General features: G+C 41.9%; 1 protein-coding gene and 1 non-coding gene across 3 annotated transcripts in view; both read left to right on the forward strand.

Annotated features, from left to right (window-relative positions):
* Window positions 1–18,769, forward strand: part of ETV5 (ETS variant transcription factor 5) — a 59,249-nt gene that overhangs the window by 20,325 nt on the left and 20,155 nt on the right. For both annotated transcript variants that reach the window (XM_046003134.1, XM_046003133.1), the window contains exons 6-7: window positions 7,767–7,896; window positions 8,823–9,110. In XM_046003134.1, the coding sequence (XP_045859090.1) occupies window positions 7,767–7,896; window positions 8,823–9,110 (418 nt within the window). The remainder of the gene's footprint in view (window positions 1–7,766; window positions 7,897–8,822; window positions 9,111–18,769) is intronic.
* LOC123941058 lies at window positions 1,847–1,953 on the forward strand. Its single transcript, XR_006818155.1, has one exon. It is a non-coding gene; the product is annotated as a U6 spliceosomal RNA (small nuclear RNA).

Genomic DNA, 18,769 nt, shown 5'->3' on the forward strand with positions numbered 1-18,769 from the left:
TTTCAAATTTTTATTTTTGGAAACTGTTGCCAGGCAGAATTAATGTTAACTGTTCAAAATGGGTTTGAGCATGTTTCTTGTTTGGTTTGGAAATCTAAGAGGCATCTCCTTTTCCAGATGCTCTTTTAAGTGCCCGAACATATCCACTTACTTTATCTCCCTCGAACCTTCTTGGTTCCCAGAACAGAGTATTATCTCCTGTCCTTGTCATTCACTAGTAGTGCTATAGCAATTACAAAGAATATTGAAACATTAGAAATGTATTTTATGCTTGAAATGAATTTTTAACCTACTCAGCCCTAAAATAAAGACCTATTTCTGACCTCTTCTGGTAATAAGGTAGAACTTAAAAAATAAGCCTCGTTCTCTCTACCTCTCTTTTCCTACTAACTGGCTGTTTGCACTTTTTCTCAAAATTTGTCCAAAAAAAGCCAGAGCTAAGGAAAGGCAGCAGTATATTGGAAAGTAGGCCTGTTGGCTTTGTTGTGCTCTTCAAATCACAGGTCCCAAGGGATACTACAACTGGTGACTTAAAGCCTTCTGGTCTTTGCTAGTGGGGCACTCTGACAAGTTAAGAGTACATGAGGAGAGAAGAGATCACACCTGCTCTTTCCGGTGGCTTCTTTGGTTCTATTTTACATCCTGTTTATATTCCCATGTCCTTCTGCTTGATGGTTTTCCCCCTGCCTTCTTTCCTCATGCTCTACTCACTGCCATAACCAAAGAATAATACGGGCAGATGTCTCGGGCTTCCCCCCCCCCCCCCACTCTTGAACTAAACAGTACGTATTTCCTTACTATGGAGGGACATGAGGTGAGATGGAAGTGGTCTAAGAAAGGAACAGTGCCTAACGTTGGGGCAAAGGGAATAGTAAAGCTCAAGAATAGATCTTCACTGTAGGACTATCACTCTGGAATCTCAAGAAGTCTCTGACCATGACTACCTACATCACATTCAGGAGTGCTATGAGAAGCTCTAGAGACATAGGCTGGCCACCTAAGACGTAGCCTCATGGACTTGCCATTTGGAAGCAGGTGTTGGGGTTCTGGCCAACTTTGTCATGACACACAGCTTTCCGTGTAAAGTAAGAAGATAATGGCTGTCGAGTGTGACCACATAAGGTCCTCCCCCCAGGGCAGGCCTGCACAACTCGTTTGGAAAAGATGAGTCTGCTCCAGATGAAGGTACTGAAACTGAAGAAGGGAGGAGGAAAATCCCAAAACAAAACCTGAGCAATGACCATAGACAGGAAAGTAGGCAAAGCCTGTGTGTGAAGTGGGAGAAATAACGATGGACTTAGTCTTTCTCCCCCTCAGACTGCAGTATCACTGATCAGCAATTTCTTTAACGCGCAACAACTACGCGAATGTTGTATATATTTATAACAAAGTTAGTGGCAAATTGAAACTTTGATGATTATGGGAACACTGAAGGAAAGCCTTATTAGGGGAGGTGGGTTTTGTCTTAGTAAAAAAAAAAAATCCTTTTAAATCAAACTGTCGTTCATCATAACATTCAACAAAAGTGTTTTCCTTTGTTTTGATCGTATGTGCTGTAATAGTGAAGTTCACTGCCAGCACTGGCATGGGGTAGCTGACTTGGACAGAGTCCACAAGCCTGTACTTGTGGGCAGGAAACAGATTTTGTCAGCAGAGGGAATTATTATTTCTCTTGAATGGGCCAGTTTGTCTATTTTTTCTATTTCAAAACAATTGGGTTATTTCTTTGGAAGACTGTTTCTATACCATCAAAGAAGAAAGATTTTCTAAAATTTGAGAATTCTTAATAAGTATTAACTCAATGATGCTATTGAGCAGGGCTGCTTGCTTTAAAAAGGAGAAACTTGCACTCCCTTCAGCAGCACGTATACTAAAATTGGAATGATACAGAGAAGATTAGCATGGCTCCTGAGCAAGGATGACATGCAAATTCATGGAGTGTTCCATAGTTTTCCCAAAATAACCATGTATCTTAACAATACTGGAATTAAACTAAAAAACTTAATACAAAAACAGAGAAACTTGATTGATATGATGTATAGATCATAAAGCTTGACAAACTGTACAAGCATTTGGATCAAGACCCAGAACTTATCAGAGTACAAGAAGACTCCTTGTGCCCCCTGAATAGGCACTACCCTCAGGGTAACCTCTATTCTGACTTTAAACACCATCTATTAGTTTCCTGTCCTTTTGAATGTTATATAAATGGACTCACGCAGTATGTACTCTTTTGTGTCTGGCTTTTACTAAGCATATTTGTGAGATTCCATGTTGGTCAATGTAATTGGGATTTCTTTATTCTCATTTCTATATAGTGCTGAGATTTAGTTTGGGGTTGCAGTGAGCCTGTAGATAAATTTGGGAAAAATTCATATCGCTATAATGTTAACCTTTCTAAATGATGAACATGATATATCCTTCCATATATTGAGAGTTCTTTAATTTTCTTGTGTTTTATAGTTCTCAGTTTAGGCATCTTACATGTCTTTTATTAGATGTGCTCCTAGGCATTTGATGGCATTTGTTGCTATTGTAAATTTATTTTTTAAATTTCACATGTATACAGAAATGGTTCTTTTTTGTATTAGCCTTGTAGCCATTGGTCTTGGTAAATTAGTTTACTGATTCCTATATTTGGGGGATACTTTTATATTTTCTACATACCAAATCAGGCCATCTTTGAATAATGACAGTTACATTTCTTCCTTTCTCATCTATTTGCCTTGTATTTATTTTTCTTGCCTTATTGCGTTGGCTAAGATCAGGGCTGATTTTAAATTATTTATTTATTTATCTATCAGAGAGCGAGAGAGAGCACAAGCAAGGGGAGCAGCAAAGAGAGGGAGAGGGAGAAGCAGGCTCCCCGCTGAGCAAGGAGCCTGATGTGGGACTTGATCCCAGGATCCTGGGATCATGCCCTGAGACAACAGTAGATGCTTAATCAACTGAGCCACCCAGGAGTCCCTCAGGCTTGATTTTTCGTGTCAGATGGAAAAATCTCCCAAAGAGCTCCCTAATAAGAAACCAACTATAAAGTTAAGTTGATTGATCTGTGAACATAATATCTAGATTTAAAATGGTGTTATGGTGGTCTACAAAGCAATATATTGTACTTTGTGGTACACATCCATAGATACAGACTTAAATCTGGTTAAACAGGAATCCTTGTCTTTCCTACCCCTGACAAGTGAGACTCTCATAGTGTATGGATCCTTAACAGAGTTTTTGAAGTTCAGTAAGAGTCCAGATAGCTCACTCAAAGTATTCTTGCCTCACAGGTGGCACTGAGAGGGAATGGTCTAGAAGCACTTTCAGGAGAGGCAGAGAGATGGTATCCATGGCCATAAGGTGGGATCTGGCCAGTCAGTGACCGGCTGTGGAAGATACCAGGACTTCAAATTCCTATGGCTGTCTTAATAAGCAGAAGATATTGGTCAGCTGGATTATAGAAGGGAGGGGAGATCTTTTAGGTGGAATGGGTGGCAAGGACTGATAAGAAGTAAAGGCTACTGGAGTCAAGAGATGTTGGTTCCCAGTAGGAGTGAAAGAGGGATCTTGGGCATTTTGGTGGCCTAGGGACAAGAAAGGTATGAGTTGGATGGATGCAGGTGTATCAGGTGTGTCTCCCGCTGGAGACTGCAGAATAAACATGAGCGTAGAGACCCTGAGAGCTGGCAAAAAAATATTCTTCTGCTCTCTTCTCTGGTGTTGTCTTTCTTCTCTCTCTTCCCCCATTTCTTTTAATACTTTTGAATTTAGTCTTTTTCTTGCAGATTCTCTCAGGAGGTAATATGGTAGAGTCACTAAGCACTGTTTAAGTAGGAATCTTGACCACTTACAGCTAAGAGACTATGCCAGATTACTTACCTTTTTGAGCCTGGGTTTTCTATCCTATGAAAAGGGGATACTAGAAGTAGCTTTTTCATTGTGTTGGGAAGATGGACTAAAATAATGTATATAAGAGCAACTTATCACAAAGTAAATGCTAAGGGGTCTGTCTGGCTGCCTCTTTCTTGTCTGTCTACCTTGTTCTTTTCCAGAGGTCTTAATACTTAAGTCATTTTTCTCTTTGTTCTAGAGTACTTTCTCTCCACCAGGTGTAATGTGATATTTTTGTTTTTGTTGGGGGAAAAAAAAAAGGTTCGTGTCCTCTATTTTTAGTGTACAAAGTGGGTGAGCAAAATGTCTCCCATTTCTGTCAGTGCTGTAGATTACTGAAATGACAGAAACACTTGCTTTCTGTCCCCTCTAATAGCAGCTCCAAGACCTTGAGCAATTACTTTAATTCCTTTGGGCCTCACGGTCCTTATAAATGTAGGGCCCTGAATGAAGAGGACTATGGGTCCTTGGTCTAACTCGAAGTGCATCTAAGAGATGATGCTAGAAGTCAGATTCCTCACTAAATTGTGCATGCCATGAAAAAGGGGCCATGGCTGTTGGGCATACATCCTGTCCCCAGCGTCTTCAGGGTGCCTGGCCCATAGAAGATGCTCAGTGAGTGGGTGAATGGATGAATGAATGAATGATATCTTTATAACAGCAAAGTTTGTCTGTATTCAACGGGGATTATTGAGCCCATTTTCTGTAACTCTGAGCTTAAACTCAAAATTTCTAATTGTAGAAAATGTTTATCCACTTACATAGTCAACTCTTTCGGCATTTCTTCACCAACTTCCTCAGGAGTTCATGACCTTTCTTCTTTCCAGTCCGTCGCCATGCTTTGTAGTCCTAGGTCTCTGTCATAATTTAGGAAGTTGCCTGTGCGAAGTTAAATACTCTATTTTTGAAAGCACAGTGTGTAATTACACAACATCATAGCACCATCTGTAAGGTGCTGTGCCATTTTCTGTATTTCTCAAAGCAGCATCACATATCTCATTTTACAAAGGAGGGAGCAGACTGAAAGCAAGGAGCATTCCTTGGGCTTCTAAGTTCCTGCTTTAAATACACCACTATCTCTGACTAATGCATGCCATAATTAGGTTCCTTCACACATCCTCTGGCCCAGCAGTCCCTTTGGAGAGCTGAGCCTCCTTCCTTACCACTCCAATGGCCCCTAATGATTGTCTTTTCATTGACCTGTGGAACTTTCAATTCTTGCTCTGGCCATGTTCCACTTTCTTCTCTCTCTTTGCAGTGGTTCATTCCTGGGGAAAACATATTTATGACTAACACTGCCTTGCCTTGTAGGGTAGAAGCGGTCCCAGACTTCAAGGTTAAAAATTAATTGGAAACAATCTGCTCAGTCACTCATTGTCTTAGTGCATTCAGGCTGCTGTAACAAAATACCACAGACAGGATAACATATAAACAACAGACACTTATTTTGAAAGTTTTAGAGGCTGGAAGTTTGAGATCAGGGTGCCAGTATGGTCAGGTGAAGGCTCTCTTCTCGTTTTGTCCTCACATATCTCTGCCCTCATGACCTAATCACCTCCCAAAGCACCCCCCCAATACCATCACATTGGGGATTAGGATTTCAACATATGAATTTGGGGGGGATACAAAACATTCAGACCATACCACTCACCAGATATTTCTTGAACTCCTCCTTTGTGTAGAGAACATAAGATTCCAGGAATAAGACAGTTTGGGGGGTAGTAGAAGATGCCATTTACTTCAGAGGCAAAATGATAGTTTACACACTAAGAGTGCTGTGTAGATCTGAAGAAATCAGGACATCAGACTTAGCTGTCAGTTTAGATTCTCTTTCAAAATGGGTATGTGCTCTTCCTGAAGCCATTAGAAAAATGTTTCCTTCTGGACAACTTTGGCTTACCCTCTGGAGTTAGTCTTGTCAGCAGAACTGGTAACTTTATAAATAATCCTGTGAAAATGTCAATACATTTCCAAAACCTGAAATAGGAAAATTGAGTGATACCATAAATTTTTAACTTTCTAAATGTAGGTAAAGTCATGATTATAAAGGATTTTCTTTACATAAAGAAAAGTAGACTTTTCAAGGACATGTGACTTGTGTTTACACTGGGACATCATCAACCTTCCCTCATGATTTTTCCAAAACTTTTATGGCAGAAGGCTAATGAGAGGAGAGGCAATGACAAAGGGACCGTGCTGAGAACCACCAGAATACCACTGCATTGGAGAAGTGCTTTTCTGTGTCAAGTTGTCTGACTCTCACTTTTCATGTACTAAAAACATTCTCACAACAACAAGCTTAGCCATTTTCTGTGTCTGAATGTCTGAAAACATTTGATAACAATTGAGGGTTGCTGCCATGATGTCACCATCAAAAAATCACGAGAGCGACTCTAATGACTTCTAAATATAGTCTTCCAGTTCCGAACTTATTGCATGTATTTAGGAAAAGCAGTTGGCATTATGTGGGAAAGGAATTATAAAAACCTGTCCTTTCCAGTCAGTCACTGGCAGGACGTTGCTTTATAAACTTGTCATCTGTGATAGAGTCATCTGTTGCATTTGTTCACTTCAGAGACCTGAACTTGGGGTTGGAGATGGCACCTGAGCAAGCAGTTGGCCAGAAGATTGTTCAGTCTTCTCGGCAGAAAACAGATGATCGTTTCACTAATTCTGCCTGGTATCATCACTAAGAATGAACTAAGCTCCTGAAAGTGTTCTAGGGGCAAGCACTGAGTCAGAACTCAATTTTGGTGGGATATCAGGGCAGTGATGGTGGTTAGCTATCTAATGAGACCTTTGATAGGGTGGAGAGTTGCTGGCACAAAACTTAACTCGTCTCTCTCCCACCTTTCATGAGAGCTGGACTGGGAGCAGCAATCCTAACTCATAAGGAACAAACAGCCCCCGTGGTGTAGCGTCTTTTAGAGTTTGTCCTTCTACTTTGGGTAAAATGCCCTCACTAAAATGAGTCAGCTCCTAGATGAGACAGAAAAGGCAAACCTGGTTTTACTTTGTTTCATTTTGCTACCCTGTAAGTCACCTTGATTTGAAAAACTTTGCCCTCTCAGAATCACATAAGGAATATGCACTTGATTTCTGAACGTTAAGCAAGAGCTCTGTGTACTATTTCATCAGTTTTGGAGAAGTAATTGGCACTTATCTGAAAAGATTGGTTATGAAAACCTACCCTCGGGGGTTGGTCTGTAGGAAAGACACAGAACAGACATAAGCACAGAGGTTTCCAGGACTTGTCCTTACGCAGTTAGCCTTAGCTAGGCTGATGTTTGGTCCATTGTTGTATTTCTTTGCTCTTAAATTTTTGAAATGCCTTTAAAGCTCAGTATTTCTTACTCAGAGCTGATATTTAGAGCTGCTTGAGGAAGGACTTTTAAAAAGTCAAATATTTAATTTATATGTCTCTGAATAAGAAATATACTTAGCAGAGCAGTTTCAAGCCTTTGGTAAGTTAATGTGTACTGTCTCCCAATGTGTCTATGGCTGTTTTGTTCCTTTTGGAAACAGAATTCTTCCATGTCTGCAACTCTTGGTATTCTGTCGCACCTGCATTTCTCTGGACGAACCATCCCCTGCAGGAATTTTAAGGAAGTAGACCCAACACCACAGATATGGGGGAATAAAGAGACGGCGACTTGAAAGTGTCAGATGATGACTTGCAACTTGAAAGAGCTTTTCATTGGTTTTAGATGGAAGTCTCTGTGTTTCAGCGTTTGGCTTTCCCCCGCATGTGACTCGATATGACTTCCAAGAACCATCCACTGGTGACAGGGATTACAGAAGGAAAGCATTGTGCTTGCTTTTAATCAGCTATCCTCTCTCTGCCTACCCCCCCCCACCCCGCCCCAACCCTCTTCTGATTGCAGTGGTGCTTCACGCCCCACCTCCAACCAAGATCAAACGGGAGCTGCACAGCCCCTCCTCGGAGCTGTCATCCTGCAGCCACGAGCAGGCTCTCGGTGCTAACTATGGAGAAAAGTGCCTCTACAGCTATTGGTAAGTGGAGCCAGAGACGGCCGGCCGGAAAGGAGCCTCCCCCCCGCCCCCACCGCTGGCTGCTTCAAGGACCCTTAGCAGACACTTAGAGTAGAGCTCAGAGTCGCCGCTCACGACGATGTCGTCCTCTAGGTGGGGGCTGGTACAAACGGGGGACTTTGTGCTGCACATGAAAAGCTAAACTGTGAAACGGGCTCCGCAGGGGAACTGAGCGCAGGGGGTACTGAGCCCTCCTGAGGGAAAGAACCCTGAATACTGGGATATTTGATCTGGGGCTTCTAGGGAGGGAATATATACTTCTTCATGTCTATCATATGTTAATGTGAACTTTAAGCACCAAAGAAGTAATCTTCAAATCAGAATATATGAAAAAGTCCCTGTGCCTCTGCCCTTTACTTAAGAATATCCAGGCCCCAGGAATGAAGCTTTAATTTTAAATCAGTCTTTGCTCTAGAAGATAAACACAGATCTGCCTGGGAAAGGGGGAGAGGAGTCGTTAACTCAAGCGATGTTACAGCAGAAATGTATCTTCCACAGAGAACCTGACTAATTCCTGGGGACCCTGGAATCCTCGGGAGAAGGGCCAGAAAATCCCCAGGGCACAAACTCTGCCCCCCCCCATCCATCCCTACACATGGCATATATGGAGAATGCTTTTAGAAGGGGGAAAAAGGAAACCGGAAACAGAGGCTAAAATTATCTTTGAGAAGAATCACTAGAAGTGTTAAACAAGTCTCTGTGACGCAGTGTGTTTGTCACTTTTCAGAGGTACAAATATTCCCTCAGGGCTGCCAGCAATTTAACTATGTTAATGCTGTCATTTCCTGGCAGTGTGGCCTGCCACCCAGCCTAGCTGTCCTGCCAGACCAGGGACCAGGCTAATGGCTTCATCATGGCCTAATGGTTCCTTCTCTTTCTGTTTACAGTGCCTATGATCGGAAGCCTCCCTCTGGGTTCAAGCCATTAACCCCTCCCACCACCCCCCTGTCACCCACCCATCAGAACTCCCTGTTCCCCCCACCCCAGGCAACTCTGCCCACCTCTGCACATGCCCCTGCAGCGGGCCCAGTACCAGGTGTGGGCCCCGCCCCTGCCCCTCACTCGCTTCCTGAACCTGGACCACAGCAGCAAACCTTTGCGGTCCCCCGGCCACCACATCAGCCCCTGCAGATGCCAAAGATGATGCCTGAAAACCAGTATCCATCAGAACAGAGGTGGGTGCTGATCTGGGCTTCTTTCACTGCCTTCATCCCCTCCCCTGTGCTCCACCAGGAGAAAGGAAGCAGTTAGTCGTGTTTCCCAGGGACCTATAACGTTCTCATGGCATTGAGGTGTCTTGCGAGGTAAGACAAATGACAAGAATGTGACCCGTTTATATAGCACCCTGTTCTTGAGGTACATAAATCGGACGATTTATGAAGTAGATAAAGGAGAGATCATTAGTACCATCCCCCCATTATGGAGGTAGAAGACTGACGGAACCAGGTTATACAATCTGTTGACCCTCACTGAGGGCTGTGGCTTCTCACTGGATACTCCCTGCTAGCACTGAACCCTGGTTTATGCTACCCACAAATACTTTATTAACATTTTACTCACATACTAGGGAGGATTGCTAAATTACAAAACATATTATCTATCACTCATCTGATTTTAACGTATTTTAACAGGGAATTAACCAAAGACGTTATTTTGTAATTACCTATTTTGGAGATAGAAATCTTCTGGTTTCACTCTAGGTAGGTTCTGTGTTCAATAAGGAAATTGAGACATCGGGAATAACTTGCCCAGTCTTTCATTCATCAAACAAACTAAAGTGGAAAGGGAACCTACTCGAAAAACACCAAACTTAACATCTTAGGTCCCAGCCTTGTAAGTCCATTATCTGGGTATTCTAGAATTTTGGATGCCTGTGGCCTTCCTTTATATAGGGTGTTCTGGAGACCCATCTTTTTATTTCAAGTCTCTCTAGACATATAGGTAGAGAGTTGTCAGTGATGTTACCAAGGGTCTCAAGATGGTGACTGGTATTTCCTTCCTCGCTTTCTTGTTCTGCCCAGCCTGGGTGTGGGGCCAAGGGGCGGGAGAGGGAGGATATAGGAGTATACCTTCCTCAGGCTTGGTCCAACCCACATACATCCCAAGATTTACTCAGGGGTCACTTTATTATTTCTAGATGAAACACTGAAAAGAAAGTAGACATTCTTGTCTGATTTTTTTTTTTTTAAGATTTTATTTATTTATTTGGCAGACAGAGATTACAAATAGCCAGAGAGGCAGGCAGAGAGAGAGAGAGAGGAGGAAGCAGGCTCCATGCTGAGCAGAGAGCCTGATGCGGGGCTTGATCCCAGGACCCTGGGATCATGACATGAGCCGAAGTCAGAGGCTTTAACCCACTGAGCCACCCAGGCGCCCCTCTTGTCTGATTCTGATTCCCTTTCCCCCTTGCTGTGAAAGTCACCATAAAGAACTACATAATTTGGCTGGTTAGTCGTTATTCCCCTAGTGAGGCCAAGAGCCATGAACACCAATGATACATAGGTCCCAATAGGCAAGCATTGACTCAACTGTCTCAATAGCAGGCCTTGGTTTCAATAGGGAGCTCATCTGAGGGAGATAGCTACCACTAAGCTTTGCCAGTTTATTACCTTGTTAACAGCCTTGCACTTCTTCAGGAGAATTCAGAAATCGGATTTTCATGTGAAAATTCCAGGTTGTGTGGGGTTTTTTGTGGTTTTTTTTTTTTTTAAGTTGGCAACTAATTCAAATTGAAAACAACAGCAACACTTTGCAGACTAAACAAAACTTCTTGGGGCAAAATCACTCTGCAAGGCTGCCAGTTTGTGCACTCAGGCCCAGGCCTAGATAGCATTTTTATTTCAAAAGTTTTTTTAGTTTTGTGGTTTTTAAACAGTATCTTCCTGATTTTCTGCAGGGATCATTAATTGAGGAGGAGGGATGAAGGAGGTCATATATTTGGTATTTGAAATACTTAACAAACCTTGTATTTGCTATATCATGTGTAAAGGAAAATTACTCCATGTTCAGTCTCTTTTATTCATAGTTCCCCCTCAATCCTGTTTCTTATCCAGAGGGCTTGTGTAAGGAGAATGTTTGTCCTCTTGCAGCCCTGGCAGACAGGAAGCCTTAGTCTCCATGGTGAAATAGGTTTGTCACCAGGCTACCCAGCCCTCTGTCCTCCAAAAGGGGAGGTTTGATCCCTGAGATATAGGAGTATCTGCCCTCAGGTGTCCAGAGAGAGAGAGGCAGAAGCCAGAAACCAGGTATTTCTTTTTGGGGAGGATTCCTCCCTGACATCTGCCTGTGTATCTTAGACTTACTTCCCCTACATTCTGCCATTGGGACTGTGGGTCTAGAATAAAAAGACCCCACACACACGGGGCTGATACAGAGGTCCTTGGGAGAACTGGGGTGAAGGGCAAAGTCCTAAATTGATAAAACAAGAGCAACACTGGGACACTCAGTCTTCTACCCTAGGGCACTGTAGCCACCAGGTTGCGAGTGTACAGGAGTTCCCACAGGGGCTCATTAAAAACGCAGATTCCTTCCTTGGCCCCAGATTTTGAGTTGGTGGGTCTGGGGCGTGGCCTGGATATTTTAGTGTCACACTTTGAGAAAACATGATCCAGCTGTTTCTTCTACCCCCATCCTTACTCCAGCCCCCCTTTTTCTTAAGCATCAAATGCCCAGTACTCTGAATTTTGTTCTTATTGCCCTTATCAATTCTTAATAATGCTATCCGTGTGATATTTGGGTGATGTAAATTATATCAAAGACATGACAAATGATCTTGCTTATAGATTTTGGAGAGCACACAGAAGATGAGGCAAACTAAAATCCCTGGTCTGATTTTGTAAAAGTCATAGTAATTGCACTTGTGTATGATAACAAGCTTCATTATCCCACCTTTCATAATGATTATACCTGCCTAAAATGGAGCAGATCATTTTTTTTGGTAACTGGAGTTTGTTCTTTGATTTATTTTTTAAAAGAAAATTAAATTTGTATTTAATTACAATCTAAGAATATTACTTCAAAAAATAACCCCCCAACAAAATATATGGTATTTTACAAGATATGAGATATGAAGGAAATAATCTTTTTTTTTTTTTTTTTTAAGATTTTACTTATTCATTTGAGAGAAAGACAGAGCATGAGCAGAGGACGGGCAGAAGGAGAGAGATAAGCAGACTTTCTGGGAGGGTGGGGCCCCACATGGGGCCCTGATCCTAGGAACCTGAGATCATCATCCTTAAGCTGGATGTTTAACCAACTGAGCCACCCAGGTGCCTGGGCAAATAGTCTCGTTTGAGCTTTTTGACAATCCTCTAACCAAAGCAGAGTAAAAAACCCTATTCCACGGATAAGAGTTATCAGGCCTCAGAACAGCTAAGGAATTTCCTAATGGTCACATAGCCAACTACAGGGGCCTACATTTAGAAACCAAAGCACCCGCACCATTTGTTTTGGTTATGATTTGGTGGGGGGGAGGGGAGGTTGCTAACATTGTCTTAAACTACCAGAACTCTCTCCTTAAATTACAAAATCCTACTAAATTCCTATTTTACTCGTCTAACCTCATGTTGTGACAGTTACCTTATTTGTATTGCTCGCAGTATGCCTTATTTCTGCAGTTGAATAAACTTTCAGAGGTTTCAAAACCATGACTTAGAACCTCCTCAGCCCAGTATCTTACTTGTCCTCAGCGTATGTTTATTGACAGTGCTAGTAGTTTGCGAGGATTATGCTTTAAACAAGTAAAATATAATCTATTCAAAAGTACATTCTTAATGTCCCATATAATCTTAGTATATAATTTTTCACAACTCATAAGTTATTCTTAGAAGATAAATACTGTGTTTGGAAGCCATGATTTATATTCGTGATTTCCTCCCCCTCAAGGAGGGGGGGAGAAAAACTAACATGTAATTTGGCATGTTGAGACATGTTCCATTTATCCTTAAAGACCAGCTGTTTTTTAAAGAGGAGGCGTGTTTTTTCATTCAGCCATCCCAGTCTCAAAAGTTTTTTCATCGTGTTGCTTATGATGTTTACATGGGCTGAGTGGAGGAATTTAGAAAATGTTCCTATGTTATACCCATCGTACTGGCTAGGTATGATTTTGTCCTTTGTTTTACTATTTCTCATTACATCTCGAGTTGAGGTAGTCCCCCACAATTCAACTGAAGAGGCTCCACTAGGAAATTTTTCATCTAAAAATTTTGGAATACACTGCTTCCTCTCTCAGCATCAAGAGGCAGATCTCAAGAAATGACAACATTTAAGACAGTACTTCTGGCAGAAAAATCCTCTGCTTCTGGATGTTCCCCAAGGGATCAGTATTGTCATAGGCTGTCCTGCTGAACTGATAGAATAGAATGTCCCAGAGTCACCGAGAAAGGGTCAGTTATGCAAATCACCTAACCCGTTCAAGAAAATTCTCTCCCTCAGTGGTTATGATCCAGTCTTCAAAGCTTAAAGGAATGAGCTTACATTTTGTGGAATTGAGATTTGATAGATAACTATTCATTCCCTAAAGATGCTGTACAGATTAAGAGATTTAATAAACTCGGGCTTTTTGTTGTTTCTACTTCTTCCCTTAAAGTCCATCGGCAATAAATTGCTGTTCATTTTTGTCCTTCAGATTTTGTAGTTTTTAGAGAGGGAAGAACCTGACTGTGAGTCATATTTGTAGCCTGGCCTGGAATGAAGTGAATGTGTCTGACGCATCTCCTCTCCACGCACTGCTGTTAATAGCATGTTACGTATGGCGGCACCAATTCACTTTGGGATCCGGGACTGAGTTTCGGAGATGCTTAATGGAAGCTTCTTTGACAGACTGGTTGATGTACTTCTAATGGTTAGAGTGGGGGGTTAGTTTTGAACCTTAAGAGGGATTGTTTTTAGCATTTCACCATGTTTATCCTAGTTATTTTGTTACTTTGTGTCGAGTTAAAGGAAATTTCCTTCTATTCCTAGTTTACTCAAGAGTTTTTAATATGAATAGATATTGAATTTTATCAAACATTTTTTTCTGTCTATAGACATCATCAAGTGAATTTTCTCCTTCCATTTGATGTAGTGAGTTACGTTGGTTTATACCTGAAACCAACCTTGTATTCGTGTGCTAAATCTAACTTACTTGTTATGTGTTACCTTTTCCGCATTGCTGGACTTTTTATTCTAATATATATTGAGGACTTTTGCATCTGTATTTATGATTGACAATAATGTATAATTTTTTTTCTTATATTATCCTTGTTGGGTTTTAGCACTGAAGTTATTCTCATCAAAGGAGTGGGGGGTGGGGTGTCTTCCTTTTTATGTATACCAGAATAGTTCACGTGAAATTGGAATTCTTTATTCCTTGAATTTTTGGAAGAATTTACCAGTAAAACCATTTGGGCCTGATATTTTCTTTGTGGGCAGATTTTTAATTACCAGTTAAGCATCTTCTTCTCTGGTCTTGCTCTGAATTTCTATTTAGTTCAGTGAATTTAGTAAATTACTTTTTCTGGGAATTTTTCCATTTTGTCTGAGTTTTAAAATTAATTGCCATAAAATCTCTAGTTAGTCCTTGGCAGACAATATTATTTGTCTTTTCAACAAATCGACATTGGTTTTGCTCATCCTCTCTATGAGATGTTTTCTATTTCATTGACTTCTCCCCGCTCTTACTAAAATCTTTTATTCTTTCTACTTCCTTGCATTGTTTTTCTTTTCCTAAGTGCTTTGCTTTGATTCACTCATTACTTTTTTAGCTTTTTTTTCTTTATAGTATAATGTGTAAGCAAATAAAACTTCTCCTAAGGCTGGGGTCACCAGATACTCCGTTGGTCCCAGGTCACTTATGGTTTATGCCTAATGGAAGTTATTGCTCGTACCTTTCCTTTTTTACTCCCCTGAATGTCCTGATTTGTACAATCAGTTACTTGATTCCCCTACCCAAGTCCTGCTTTAGCTGCATCCCTGAAGCTCTGATTTAAATTAAAATTCTGATTTGATTTAAAACCTCAGTTCTAAGTGTTTTCTATTTTTTCTCTCAATCCTGCAGTTCTTTAAAAATATAGTTCTTAATTTCCAAACATATGGGAGTTTTCTAGCTGTCTGGACTATATGATTTTTATTTAAATATCATCAAGAGAGTATTTAAAAGTAGTTACAGAAACAGTATAGGCTCTGGAGTTGGGCCTGGGATTGAACCCCACCTCTGCTACTTCCTATCTGCGTGACCTCAGGCAGGCACTTAACTTTGTCTAAGCTTTGGTTTCTTTGTCTGAAAACGGTGGAAGGGTAGTTACTTGCCACATAGAATCATCAGGCGGATTCAATGACATCAGACTGGCATAGAAAAAGGGCTCAGTAAATGCTACCTCTGGTGACACTGTTTAAAGATCATTTTCATATTCCATAAAGGAATCTTCCTAAAATGATGCAGATACCACAGCTTAGAAACTTCTGTTGCTTCATTGGTTAAGGGTAGGTTCTTACCGTGTGAATCTCCCTTTATCCCTAATCTTTTCATCATCAGACGCATTAGTGTTGTGCACATAAAGCTAACACTCTCACCACCTGATATTCTGAGGACATCCTGTATTTCCATCCCCGTCCTCCTTCTGTGTTTGATGTTAGGAAACCAGACAAACATCTAGGCCTTTAAAGGACATATTTTGTTCCTCGTCTATCAATGTTTTATCACAGTTTAGATGGGCCAAATTTGAGTCGCGGCCATGCTGACAGACCTCGCAAAGCCCTGAGAGCTTTTTCAGAGTTCTGTGGTGTGCTTTTAGGGAGTGTTCGAGTTTTGTTTGGTAACAGCGTCTGGCTCTTGGTATATGGCAGGAAAGTAAACGTTAGTATGAAATAAATGTGAATAAAAATCAGCATTTTTATTCTGGGAGAGTGGATATTGGATAGGCAACTAGTGGACTCTTTCCATGTGTGCGTGATGGTTTTCTCCCGATTCTTTAAGATCTCCCCGTACAGTTATGTAGCTTCTGAATTTCGCTTGTTGGGGGGAGGGGAAGTGGGGAAGGATTTGGGGCAGTTGATGGTGGTGTTTGAAAGTAATGTAAGGTGGGGCGCCTGGGTGGCTCAGTGGGTTAAGCCTCTGCCTTCAGCTCAGGTCATGATCTCAGGGTCCTGGAATCAAGTCCCCGCATCAGGCTCTCTGCTCGGCAGGGAGCCTGCTTCCTCCTCTCTCTCTCTGCCTGCCTCTCTGCCTACTTGTGATCTCTCTCTGTTAAATAAATTAAAAATAAAAAAAAATATTGTTTAAAAAAAAAAAAAGAAAGTAATATAAGGAGAACTTAACAGCTAGCCGGGCCCTGTTTCATGCATTAGCTTTTGTAATCTCTACAACAAGACTTTGGACAGGTATCCTGATCATCCTTACTTTATTGACAAGGAAAATGAGGCTCAGAGCAGTTACATAACTCACCCAAGGTCACACAGCCAGTAAGTGGTAAAGATTGGATTTCAGCCCAGAATCTTCTGCCTTCACGGCCACAGCCTCTTATCCGGCTCTGCTGCTTCCCTGTTCTACCTTCTCTTAGCCTTAATGGAAACATTAAGGACATGGTGTTGGTTTCCTGGCCGATTTTGTCTCATCTCCCCGCTGACCTCTGGACCACAGCTACTTTACCTGGTACCCATAGCCACTGTGTAGCCTTCGTCAAATCCACACTTTTCTCCTTTCGTCCCCCAAGCATTGTGTTTACTCTGTGTGTTGGCAGCAGAAACCGAAAAGGAAATGCAGAAAAAGCATCTAACGGTTTTCATAACGTAAACCAAATGTTGGTAGCGTGGGTGAGCTCTTGGGAGGAAAGGCGCTATATAAATCTGACAAATAAATAAATAACTGGTTCTTTAAATAAACTGGCACCGAAAGAGCCTTCATCCGTCACCTATTGAATTTAAGCTCACTCCAAAGTCAGAAATCTTTTGCTCCCCAGCTGTGAGTTCACTACAGCCACGGAGGAGTTCTGCTGGGATGGCGGGTGTGGGAGGGAGAAGGGAGGGGGGTGAGCAGGAGAAGGGGCTTGTGAGGAACCAAGCAGCTCCTCCACTGAAAATGATTGCCTGCCTCCGTAAACAGGAGGCATCCTTGTCAGAGCTGTATTACATATACAACACGTTCTTAGATACTTCAAAAGGGTTGCAGAAAAGGGAAGGGGGTTCAAGTGAAGGTCAGTGAGTAAAGTTCACAGAATGTATTTTGAGGACAAGAATGGAATTACTCTACTAATCTCTGCGAATAAAACCCATTATCAGCAGCGAGCTTTGAGAGACGCTTTCTCCAAGTATGTTGGTTTTGTGACCTACCCTTAAGATCCCCTTTGCCATGCCACTCCCTCAAAACAAACCAGGACTGAACCATCCCAATTACAGACTCTCTCCTGCAGATCCCAGGCCTCTAAGCTCCATGCACCCTTGAAGTGGGGCTTGGGGGAGGGACAGGGGCTGCTGGCTGGTACCCATGTGGAAGTACCTTTTCCTGGAGGGGCCACACCAGGCCGACTCTAGAGTTTCATTCTGGAAGGTGAGAAGCTAGGCACCGGGAGGAAGTGAAGGACTTGGCCTGCCAGCTGCAGAGGCTCTGGTTACAGGACTAAGCAGTTCTGTGCCCTCTCAGAGCCATCAAAGGAAGTGATCTGTGGAGGTCACCTTTGAAGGTGCTAAGATGGTGGCAGAGGGGAGAGAATGTGGAAGATGGGTGCCTTCGTTCCTGTTCCTTCCTGCGGGTGTAAGGTTTGGTACTTTATAAAAATAAGGCCTTGAGAATATCTTCGTCTTTCTTTTCTGCCCACTTCTTCAGAATTCTCTTCAAAAATTCAGGTTTGCAGTGTGCTGCTGCTGCCTGTATTCTAAATGTCAAGCCTAAACCCGGGTTTCAAATTTACACTTCTTCAAAGACCATGGAAGGGTTTCCTTAAATAACAGCAACCTTGAAAATCCGCATTCCTGATGAAGTTCCACTGTAATGCATTCAGCACCGCAGCGAAAGGCTCTCAGCCCACCGAACCTTCTACAGTTGGTACAACTTGTGTAATACATTGACCAGGCAGATTCCGAGGCCTTTGGCATCTGGGATAAAAGAATGAGCGTATGTAAAATTGTTTGGTGATCTTCATGCTGGGGCATGATCTTATGGCGCTGCTTTTGGTAAGGTAGTAAAGATTCCCACAGAGGGCATGCCGTGCTAAACCCCGATCTAAACAATGTTTTATCTGCATCCAAATCTCTTCAGTTAAAGATTTTAAATCTTGATATTCTAGAAGTCTGTTGGCCACCTGTTGCCACAGATTGATTCAAATCAAATTCAAATTATTTTATGAAAACTATTCATAGGAGTCAAGCTATAATTAGAGTAAGACCTTAATATTACAGGATTCTATTGTTGATTTTAAATAACCTATTGGAATTTGTTGTTGTGAACAGGTAATTTCTGAACCTGAACCTCAGCTCTTGCTTTCCGCCGCATATATTCACAAATGCTTTTCGTTATACACAGAGATGAGTGCCTTACGCATATTTCCTGGATGGAGACCTCACTTTGACAGTTGCCGTCTCTGACTTCTAAACCCATCCTCCTGAAGTCTGGTAGTGCTTACAGCCATGGTGCAAACTGTGCTTTGTAGGCATGATTTTTATTTTGTCATTCCAGTAGCATTATGATGCAGAATACACCCCCGTGTTACAGACAAGGAAACTGAAGCTAAGAAAATTTACCGTCTATCACTTTCCCTTTCACTATACTGCCCTTCCAACAGAGAAAGGGCAGTTGGCACACTTCCGGATTTTTCTGACAGCTCAAGGATATTAATGCTACTCAGTTAATAACAAAAGGCTT

This window comes from Meles meles, chromosome 4, assembly GCF_922984935.1.
Source record: "Meles meles chromosome 4, mMelMel3.1 paternal haplotype, whole genome shotgun sequence".
Classification (NCBI taxonomy): domain Eukaryota; kingdom Metazoa; phylum Chordata; class Mammalia; order Carnivora; family Mustelidae; genus Meles; species Meles meles.